This window comes from Microtus oregoni, unplaced genomic scaffold (assembly GCF_018167655.1).
Source record: "Microtus oregoni isolate MIOR12 unplaced genomic scaffold, Mior012 000088F_ref0000325, whole genome shotgun sequence".
Taxonomy (NCBI): domain Eukaryota; kingdom Metazoa; phylum Chordata; class Mammalia; order Rodentia; family Cricetidae; genus Microtus; species Microtus oregoni.
In genome coordinates this window covers 2,674,409-2,685,542 of record NW_024544555.1, presented here as the reverse complement: position 1 = coordinate 2,685,542, position 11,134 = coordinate 2,674,409, and the positions used below count along the sequence as shown (strand labels likewise).

Below are 11,134 nucleotides of genomic sequence, written 5' to 3'. Positions count from 1 at the left end.
CATCTTGCCACTTTCTGAGAAGGTCCTATTCTCCTAAGGCCAGCCTAAAAGTGACCCATTTCTTCTTCGGTGTGGAGAAACCCATCTCCAAATAAGTAAATGCCAATAGCTCAGACATTTTATCGTTTTATCACCGCTTCTCAATTTTCAAGGGTCCATCTTGGCAACATTGAGGTAGGTCATGGAAAAGTCACATGGGGAGCTGGAGAGATGGCTCAAGAGTTAAGAGCACTGGCTGCTCTTCCAGAGGCGCTGACTTGGCGGCTCACAACCATCATCTATAGTGGGATCTGATGCCCTCATCCAGCATCGAGTTGTTCATGCATATATATATATATATATATATATATATATATATATATATATATAATAAATCCTTTATAGCTAGTATTCACTTATGAGTGAGTAGATACCATATTCATCTTTTGGGGTCTGGGTTACCTCACTCACGATAGTGTTTTCTAATTCCATGTACCTGAGCTAATGGGAGCTGACCAACTCCAGCAGGACTGGGAAGGAACAAGCATAGGACCAAACTAGTTCCTCTGATTGTGGGTGACAGTTGCATGGCTGGGGCAGACTGAGGGTCCACTGCAGTGGCATCAGGATTTATCTCTACTGCATGTACTGGCTTTTTGGGAACCTCTTCTCTTTGGATGGATACCTTGATCAGTCTAGACATAGGGGGAGGACCTTGGACCTTCCCCAAAGCAATGTGCCTTAGCCTCTCTGAAAATTGGATAGAGGTGGGGTGGGAGGATATGTGGAGGGAATGGAAGGAGGGGAGGGAGTAGGAACTTGGATTGGTATGTGTAACGAAAAAAAAAAAAGATAGTTTTCTTTTAAAAAAAATAAAGAAAAAATAAATCTTTAAAGAAAAAAAGTTATATGGGACCCAGCTGAGAAAATCTGGGGGTGGCAGTTAGATTGTGCTAGACTTGAGCATGAGGTAGAAGCAGACAAGGTTTTTCTGAAGGCCCATTGTTAAACCAGAAAAGCCAGGCATGCTGTCTACCGACTCCCTACTTTCTAGTTCTAGGTCTTTCTCCCTGCTCCTTCTGCCTGTGGCTACTCAGCAAACTAAAGGCAAGAAAATCTGATCTTCACTTTATCTCCACCCCAAATAACTATTTTCTTGAAAAACTAAAACTAAACAAACTGTGTAGTGACACAGGGCTTTAGTCCCAGTACTTGGGAGACAGAGGCAGGCAGATCGCTCTGAGTTTCAAGGCCAGCCTGGTCTACAGTGAGTTCCAGGGCAGGCAGAACTGCAACATAGTGAGACCATGTTTCAACCGCAACAAAACAAACAAAAACTGAGGCATTGTTCACATTAATCAAATTAGCACTTTCTGAATATATAATCAAAGGTAAGCTGGTACATTTAATTGCTCAGAAAACCCCAAAATAAAATTTTAGAATATTCTCATTACCAAAAGAATGTGCCGATTTATAGCTCAGAGGACCCTTTCTATCATTGGTCCTTTCCGTCCCAGTTCCATCTCCTAGATATGTGGGAAAAGCTGCAGTCCAGCACCACAGCCAGCCTTCTCGGTGGATGTACTGTTACGCACCTCGCTGGTTTGGTTTTGGTTCTTTTATTTAAGCTTTATTGATTTTTACTTTACATGTTTGAGTGTTTGCCTGCATGTATGTCTGCGGCATCCAGGGTTTTTGTTGTGCCCTCCTTTTCCCTCCCTGGGAAAAACTGCACAATTAGTACTAGGACCCGGAGGCGTGACTCAGTCACAGCTGGCCGTTCTGTTCTGACCACTAGAGCTAGAAGCCTAAGAGCAGCCACACTCAGTGGGACGGTTCTCTCTGCTCCCACCTTTAGGCCTTGGGCTTTCTAGACCACACTTTCTCCATAAACCTGTTAGGGAGATCAGTCCCTGGATAAACTGTACCATCTGCGGGTTATTCCTGTTTGAGCAATGCCAGCTCCTCTGATCCCCCCCACTGTCCACTGCCTGGGAAATTCCGCTCACCTGAGCTTTACTTCCCCCAACCTTTTTGTCACTGTGTATTTTGTGCATGATATATATGCACAGCCATGTGTGTCACCGCGCCTGTGGAGGACAGAGGGCAGCTCTGGGGAGTGGATCTCAAGTCGCCAGAGTTTGCAAAGCAACTGGTTTTACTAGTTGTGGCACCTTGCTGGCTTTTCCACTTTAAAATGGTACTTTCTCTCAGAATCCCTTAATAGTCTTCAACATAAAAATTCTGAAAAGCTTCATTTCCCACTTGGCTTCATCACCATCACTTGCTGAGGTCTGATGGAGACTAGTTCAGAGCTCCAAAAGGTACCTCTAGAAAATTCACAATAAACTTAGGTCATCCATAACTGGATTTAAAAACACTGTTCCAACTTCTTCACTATCCAGCTGTGCCTGCTATCATGGAACTGATATGCTAGTGAGGGTTGAGGAGAATGTTCCTGTCTGCAGAGGAAAGACAAGATGGGAGAGAACACTGGTTAAATTGTGGTCTCCCAGCAGCAGCAGCAACAACACCCGATGGGAAGTTGGTAGGAGATAACTCTTGGGCCCTGTCTAGACCAACGTCAAGCTATTGGATCCTGATGCATGTGAAAATTCAAAGGACCTGGATTCCTGTAGTGTCTACTCAACCACAGACCAGGCTGTACTTAGAAAAAACTGATTGAAAAATACCTCTTCTAATGATCCTCCCCTCCCATGGCTGCCCTCACCCCAGGGGAGCACCCCTACTTACGTGTATGTTTCGACTCATTTATCATTTATGGGAATGTGTTATCACCTCATGAAGCTGGTATTTAGTATTAGACTTGCTAATGAGCTGTATCAACACGCTCCTGCTGCCCGTCATTCCGTGCAGTTACAGGTATACTGTGTGCAGCACAAAAGCTCAGCAGCCAGCCTTCCATTGTCAACGAACACGCAAGGGGAGGGTCCAGAAGTGTCGTCAGTGTGGACAACAGAGGGTATTTTTTTATTCTCATGCAAAAGGGCTAAGAGAAAGACCAACCTAAACCAGAAGCTAACATCTGCAGGGAGGAGCTCCATGGAAAAGGCAATGCTGGCCGCTGTCTTTGCCGATTCCAATTCCAGCATCATGAATGTGTCGTTTGCCTACCTCCACTTTGCAGGAGGGTACCTGCCATCTGACTCCAAGGACTGGAGGACCGTCATTCCGGCTCTCTTGGTGGCTGTGTGTCTGGTGGGCTTCGTGGGGAATCTATGTGTGATTGGCATCCTCCTTCATGGTGTTTGGAAAAGCAAGCCGTCCATGATCCACTCCCTGATTCTGAATCTCAGCCTGGCTGACATCTCTCTCCTGCTCTTCTCTGCACCTGTCCGAGCTACAGCATACTCCAAAGGTGTCTGGGATCTCGGCTGGTTTGTCTGCAAGTCCTCTGACTGGTTCATCCACACATGCATGGCAGCCAAGAGTTTGACAACTGCTGTAGTTGCCAAAGTATGCTTCATGTATGCAAGAGACCCAGGCAAGCAAGTGAGTATCCACAACTGCACCATCTGCTCAGTGCTGGTGGCCATCTGGGTTGTAGCCAGCCTGCTTCCCCTGCCAGAATGGTTCTTTAGCACCACCAGACTTCACGGAGGTGTGGAAATGTGCCTCCTGGATGTGCCAGCTGTGGCCAAAGAATTCATGTCAATGTTCGGTAAGCTCTACCCTCTCCTGGTGTTTTGCCTTCCTTTACTTCTAGCCAGCTTCTATTTCTGGCGAGCTTATGACCAATGCAAAAAGCGAGGTACGAAAACGCAAAGCCTTAGAAACCAGATGCGCTCAAAGCAACTCACAGTGATGCTGCTAAGCACTGCAGCCACCTCTGCTCTTCTGTGGCTTCCCGAATGGGTAGCCTGGCTGTGGGTATGGCATCTGAAGGCTGGAGGTCCGCTGCCACCACAGGGTTTTATAGCCCTGTCTCAAGTCCTCATGTTTTCCACCTCTACAGCAAACCCTCTCATCTTTCTAGTGATGTCTGAAGAGGTCAAGGCAGGCTTGAAAGGCCTATGGAAATGGATGATAACCAGAACGCCTGCAGCTGCCTCAGAGGTTCAGGGGGCACCAGCGGGAAACACAGAGGCCCTCCCTGACAAGACTCCGTCTCCAGAGCCCCAAACATCCACTCAAGAGACAGACAGACCTGACTTTCCCAACTCCAGCAAAGAGAAAACTGACAAGGCAGTGGCTCCCATCCTCCCTGATGTTGAGCAGTTTTGGCATGAGAGGGATGCGGTCCCTTCAGTGCAGGACAATGACCCTGTACCCTGGGAACATGAAGGCCAAGAGACAGAAGGCTGCAATTAATGGACTTGATTTTCAAAGAAAAACAAATTGTCATTATTGTATTTACTTGGGCTGTTGCTTAGCCTTATCCTGACTCTAAGTTACCATTAGAAATTGCAAAGGTTTCTATCTGCATTTTCAAACCATTCAACCGGTAAGTAGACTGGCATGCAGTGCTTAGGCTTCAGAGTTCCCTGTCTAAAGAACTCGTTACAAGTGTTATGTAAAGTGATTATTGGGTTCACAGTAACATATGCCCAGGGAACCCCCTAAACACAGCCAGGTACTGCACTGGCTGAAGTAGTTTATCAGACTGAGCCCATGTTCTCTCTATCTTCCCGAAACTGCTGGCCTCAAGTCAGTCAGCAAGTTATATTTCACCTAAGCATAGCTCAAAATCTGTGTCTCCTCTGGCTTTTTTAAAAGTGTAAATTTTACTTGTAGTTCTCTTCATTAGCTTTTAGCACATGCTAATATCAAGTCCATGTAATTTTCCTGAACAAAATTTACAAAATAATGAATAGATCTTCTATTCTGGGCTAACTTCAAACCATGGCTTTTGGGGCCCAAGTTTAAGTAAATTCAAGTTTTGCCTTACAGTATAAAAGCTGTTTCAATCTTGAAAAATATACCTGAATGAGTTTTGGATTAAAATTCTGAGAATATTAGTAGCCTAACATGACATTCTATATGTATCACAATGCAGAGAATTTTCAAACTATAATGTCTCTTCTCTTCTAAGAGTATTCTCCTTGATCTCTGTTCTTTAAGGTAGACTGTAAGCTGAAGCTAATGATACAGGTATTAGCTACTGGTTAAAGACAAGCATAAAGGACAATGAGGGGGGACTTTCCCTGTGTCATCAAACTTGAATACCCTCAACTTTTAAAATATTGCAGGGCTTCTAAGATATATAATCAAGTGAAACAAAATGGAATAATACACATTCAAAAAGATAGAGAACGCAGCAAATAATAACACGAAATTTAGGAAACACGAGAATGGTCCCAAGGACTATGCAAAGCAAAGATCAATATAAGCACTCGGAGCTCCTAGATGTGGAAAATTTGAGTAGAGCAGCAAGCCAATAAAGCATGATCGTGCATCCCCTTTAAAGATAAAAAGACACTTAGGATTCTTAGCTGCTCCATTAATGGAATTTTGGGATTTTTCCACTGTTGGGTACTTCTGAGAATAAGAATGCCTCTAAAACAAGCAAGGGAGGCGTTTGGGGAATATTCTGTACAGTACCAAGAACTGTCATTTGCAATATTCAGTCTTGAAATGATTTTACTACAAAAGGCTGTAGTATTCACCAGAGACAAAGCTGCCTTCCTTTTCACTTGTTTCAGGATAAACTGGATTTGAAGCTGTCATTTTAAAATAAATAATAGTATAGCCCAAGATTCCAAAATAACTGCTTTGTGAATCCAGATACATGAAGAGCTGCCACTGGAACTGAAAAGAAGCTTTTGTTTTATAGACATAATATGTAGAGTGTAAGCTTCAAGTATATGACATCTTGACTTGTAAAGAAATAAAAGCGATGCTTTACTTCTGACAGGTGTTACAGACTTAATGCTGTCTTGTGTCTTGAATTAGCATTTCAAACCATCACCGAGAACAAGAGGGCTTTATGAGGTAGCCTGAGGGTGACAAAGTCCCAGGTTTCTAGATAAGCTGCAGTAACACCTTAAGCTACACATAAAACAACATATAATTATAATGAATTGTTCATTAAGAACATCAGAGTCTGATCTGATCTCTTTAAAAATCTGCAAGGGAAGAACTGCCTCGCTCCTTCTAAGAAAAGTCCGCACAAAGACTGTGCCCAAACTAGGAAGCAGGAGCTCTATCTCATGGAGCTGTTTCTTTACTCTTTTCTAGGATGACAGATGTGGTGGATGTGCAGACACTACCACACGGAACTCAGAATGAAGGCCTCAGGGAAGGAAGGCACACTTCGGTAATAGTTTTTCTTTTGGCAAGCATTCAGTCAGTCTCACTCCTTACAAAACAAAAACACTAAATTTATAAACGTGAATTTCAAAAGGGGTGGTGTATAAATTCTACTTGTCTATCACTTTCACAGCTTTAGAGCTCAGTCTGCTCATCAATACCAGGCTTCATAGTTTCTATGACACCCCACACTAAAGAGTATGGACAGGAATAGCATACATAACACAAATAGGCCAGCTGGTATTCCTTCCTTTCTCAGGCTTTGTTGCCATCCTGGAAGGTGGGAGACTAGAGGTAAGGTAATTAACCTATCTTCTCACACATCTTATTTATGTGGCACCCTGGTACTAGCAACCTATGAGACCAACATAGGATTTACAAAGAGAGAACAAGATAACGAGAGAGACAGAGAGAGAAAAGGGAAAGCTAGGAGAATTTAACTGAACATCAAAGGAAAGTTCATGGTATATACATGACAAGTTGAAAGGAAGCCCAAAAGGCACAAACCTTTGATATGTTAAGAAGATAGAAACAAGAAAACAAAAATAACAATATTCTTGCCTCTAAGCCCCAGGTAGCATTAAAAGACTGAACACACAGGCACACAAAGGGAAAAGGAAGAATAGGCTTTCTACAAAATTTCTTGTCTTTTATATTGGAAATACAATATCATAGTCAAGCCTTTAAAAACTACATACTATCCAAGAGTCAGTTGTCTCAAATCTCACTTGCTTTCTTTAAAAATAAAAAAAAAACAGATTTAAGAGTTTTTATAAAATATATTGTGTAACAATAATCATTTACAATCCACATATATAAAAGGGTTGGTTTATTGTAGTTCAAATACATAAACTGAACATTCAAACATCTTAAAATTAAACTTTAGAAACAAAAGTTCAACATTCAAACAGGAGTAGTTTACAGGGAACACCCAGAAAGGTAATTTTGTATCTAATTCAGAATTTCGGTAAAGATCATTCACTGGAGAATAAAGTATGTTTAACCAGGATTCTATTCTGGTCAACATGTTAGTTAAGAATGTGTTCATACCTGAGAAGAAATTACTAAATAAATCTTCTCCTGGGCTAAACAAGACTTGGCCTCTAACTCAGAGGGGAGAATCAAAGCACAGAAGTAAACAAATACAACTAAACTGTTCTTTAGAGACAAAGGTCAAAGTGTGTCCATTAGAATAGTCATAGTCTCCGCAAGAATTCAATTCAGTGTTTTCTCTTTTACCCGCTTAAAAAAACCAAAATCAAAACAAACCCCTTAGTTTTCTTGGAGTTTGTGATATCTGCAAGCTCCAACCACAAAGGCTCCTGTCTTGCTGAGTAACACTGCTGGTGAGAACACCACCAAGTCACTGACTTCCACACCTCAGAAAAGGATGATTTTTAGCTTCAAGATTTGAAATTTACTAGACCGCCTATAGATATACTATGACAGTATGTATGTCAGTCATGCCGCACGAAGAGAAGCATTAACTATGTTCAAAGTGTTCTGTTCAGAGACTGTTCACAATTGCTTCTTCTGCTCATCAGGTGGTTTCGCAATAGGTTGACTAATGCACATGTATGTAAAAACCTGAACATTTGGCTCATGCAAGCGTTTTCAATAACAGAGAGCCCGGGGAAGGGTATTTAGAATTATTTTGTTGATCGTCTAGTGGGCTCTGATGCTGTGGGAGGTGGAGGTGGACCCCGGCGATCCAGGTCATCAACGTAGGCCACAATCAGTTTCCTCCTCTCCTCTGGTACACAGTCCAGTACTAGATACCGTTTGTCATTCTGCAAAATCTTTTCTACGTCTTTCAGGTGCTGGTCAGATTCTTGGATTAGCTTTTTGGATCTGAAATAAGAAAAAAAGTACAAGAATTACTGACTGCTGTTCACTGGTCTTTCAGAAATGAGCCGGAAATGTCCATCTAGTTCCTAATTGTGTTTCCACTTTTTTTTAAAGAAAAATTTCACTGCAGCAGTCACCTTTGTAAATCACCTCGGCAGAGACTCCAAGGAGTGAAAGGGCCTCAGAAGCTGAATTACCCTCCCACCCCTACTGGTGGTCCCTCCAGATCAGGGCTGAGGGTGGGTAGGTAAATCTTGCCCGTGCTGTACCTGTTCTGTGGATGAACAGAGGACTTCAGTCTGCGGGGCTGCCAATCCCAGCATCTTTCACAAGCTTTCACTTTCACATCTTTCACTAAATTAACTATAAAAATGTAGAAAGAAGTCTTACTTCACATCTAATTTAAAAGCCCAAGCTGATGCAAAACATTAAGGATCCTGACCAAAAAATCCAAACGACAAAACACCTGAGAACCACACCTCAGCACTATCTATCCTCCCGTGCACACCCTTCATCAAGGTTGTCTTTAAAGGAAGAAATGCTGGAGCAAGAAGCATAACTAGTTCCTTGAACATGACTGAAGGCAATGCCAAACTGATTTCCTGATGAAAGGTTACTAGTGGTGATGGATTACTGGGTGTGCTACACCAAAACCTTCTTTTAAGGGCTCTGATTTTTTTAAAAAAAATAAATGTATCCAGCAAACTGATTTCCCAAGAGGGAAAAAATGACTTTTCTGCCTTAACAAGATGATTTCAGGCACTGACAGTCTAACCACACTCAGCAGTTCTCAGAGGAGGCAAAGATAATTCATAGTGAAGGATTCATTTCAAGTCTCTTCGTGAATTCCAATTCTTAAAGAGTTGAGGGTCCTCAAAAAAGTAAAAAGAAGCAGTGAAGTAAAAATAAAAGTGTATTTAAAAACTGGATGTAGATAACACAAAATAAGAATTGACATCTGGGCCCTTTCTTTAAAAAAAACAAAACAAAATCAAAAAGGTACTGTGGTACAGCCTGTATCTGCCTTTGCGGAGAGCTGGCATCTTCTGACCCCTACAACTCACAATGTCAACATGTGTGTGAATGAACAGTATGCTCTGCCATCAGAGTACAGGCTAGGAGACACCGCTGCCAGTGGAACACCTGACTGCACGCACCTGTACGTGATGAATTTGGTCTCTTTCAAGAGTGTCCGGAAGTCAGCTTTGGCAGTGATGTATTTGTCTCTGATGTATTCTTCAAATTCCCTTTGTTTTTTCTGCAGGGATAGGGGAAAAAAAATAAGATTAACGAGAAAACCCATAAACTTTAAAATAACTTCTTTATTAAAGCCGTAATCTGTGAGTCCTGTAATAAAATTCAGAATAGAAAAAGACAGAGAAATGATTTTTTTTCTATAGAACTTACTGTAGTATATAACCTACACATTCTTAAGGAGAAAGAAAGAAAACCACAAGGGTGTGGAGGTACATTCAGCTAAAGTGAAAGCTGTCTTCATAATGTCCTCAGGAAGTAAGCACAAGAGAAACAAGGCACTAAGAATCAAGCACTCATTTCCTATAGAGTGTCTATCTTCCAGCACAAAGAATAATGCCATATAATGTATGAATATACAGAGCAAGAGAATACTCAGAACATAAGTACATATTGTGCATTTGGCTTTCTCGTGAGGAATTGTAAGCAAGTTCTATATTATCTGTATAGACCTTGCTATCACTTCCTTATGAGCAGTGAGGTAAATTAGGAACTGTCAGTGGGTCCTCTATGACTCTTTCCTAGTTCTACATATTTTGTGGTAAACACATCAAAAATTCAACTTAGTCGAGTTTGACTAAGGTTTGAGAAATTCAGTCTCTGGGCTTTTCAATGTCAGACCTAGAGATACCAATCAGTGACAAAATAAGTAACAGCAGAGGGACAAACGGTGTATTATGGAAAGTTATTTTGCTGTATTATTTCCTATATGAGACATCAGGTGAGTTTCTTTCCTACACAGAAGCCAGTGCACAAGAACTTGGCTCTGCTTTTAAAATCTCATACACAGGAGACTCTGCTACTGTAGTCTCCTCGGCAGAAACTCAGGACCTCACACTGTTTGTCAGTGACTTCAAAGGAAATGAGTACCAACTGCCAGCCTAATATTCTCCTACCAGAAACTAAATATAGTTTCTTTCATTTGGTAAGATCCTTAAACACAAACTCAACCATACTAATTAAAATTCTAAGCTTTAGATTACTGCTTTCTTGTTAATGTATGGAGCACAAATTTTAAAAATATGTACTTGAAAGACAGGCATTTCAGCACATGACTTTAATCCCAGCTCTAGGAAGGCAGAGAGGCAGGTGGATTTCTATGAGTTCGAAGCCAGCCTGGTCTACAAAGTGAATTCCAGGACAGTTAAGGAACTTACAGAGAAACCCTATCTTGAAAAACAAAGCAAATAAATAAAATGTACCTAAATCCTGGTTTCTATTTCACTTAAAATCATGTTTGTAAAAATCAGTTTCATGTTTGGTCGAGCCACTAATGACATGTCCACCTATTAGTATTTATAAACTTCAAGGTGTTATAGTGCACATCCATACCTGAGCGACATAGTTAATTCCATACAAACCCAAGTGCCATAAAGAGATATCCCAAATCCTCTTACCCTGTCACTAGAGGAGAACTTAATGCACCGAGGATCTTCCTTAATTATTTTTTTCACTTCTTTCCATGTGGATGTTAAGGTAATCTTTGGGGGAAAAAAAAATGAAGAGAAAACATAAATACAATTCCCGTTTACTCAGGGAGTCAAACTGCAGCACACATGGTACATAATATTACACACTGACCTGCAATCTCTCGTAATGCCCAAGCGTAACTGGACTAGTTAGGGACAGGGAGCAGCTTTAATACAATTTCTTTTTGCTGGCTTGACACAAGAGTTATTTTCATGGCCATACTTTCAAGGTAGCCTAAGACAATCACCTGCAAACCCTGTATTTACATGGGCAAACATCATAACTTCTGAAGAAACCATCACTAAAAAGAGCA

The 11,134-nt window shown here is 41.5% G+C and overlaps 2 protein-coding genes across 6 annotated transcripts in view; one reads left to right on the top strand and one right to left on the bottom strand.

Annotated features, from left to right (window-relative positions):
• Positions 1-2,973: 2,973 nt before the first annotated feature.
• Positions 2,974-5,760, top strand: LOC121442258 (G-protein coupled receptor 151 protein-like). The gene has a single exon (XM_041643735.1). It carries the CDS (start codon positions 3,043-3,045, stop codon positions 4,309-4,311), a length of 1,269 nt encoding a protein of 422 aa, XP_041499669.1. The 5' UTR covers positions 2,974-3,042; the 3' UTR covers positions 4,312-5,760.
• Positions 5,761-7,061: 1,301 nt separating this feature from the next.
• The window catches only part of LOC121442247 (transcription elongation regulator 1), a 49,383-nt gene continuing 45,310 nt past the window's right edge, over positions 7,062-11,134 (bottom strand). For 4 of the 5 annotated variants that reach the window (XM_041643715.1, XM_041643716.1, XM_041643717.1 and 1 more), the window contains 3 exons: positions 10,749-10,832; positions 9,255-9,355; positions 7,062-8,100 (listed from right to left, as the gene is read on the bottom strand). In XM_041643715.1, the coding sequence (XP_041499649.1) occupies positions 7,899-8,100; positions 9,255-9,355; positions 10,749-10,832 (387 nt within the window). In that variant the 3' untranslated portion in view covers positions 7,062-7,898. Of the gene's footprint in view, positions 8,101-8,366; positions 8,461-9,254; positions 9,356-10,748; positions 10,833-11,134 lie in introns of those variants that run through there. The other variant, XM_041643719.1, reaches the window with a different exon arrangement.

What these genes read in the sequence shown, in the direction of transcription:
- LOC121442258 (XM_041643735.1), top strand. Translation starts at nt 3,043, where the DNA reads ATGGAAAAGGCAATGCTGGCCGCTGTCTTTGCCGATTCCAATTCCAGC.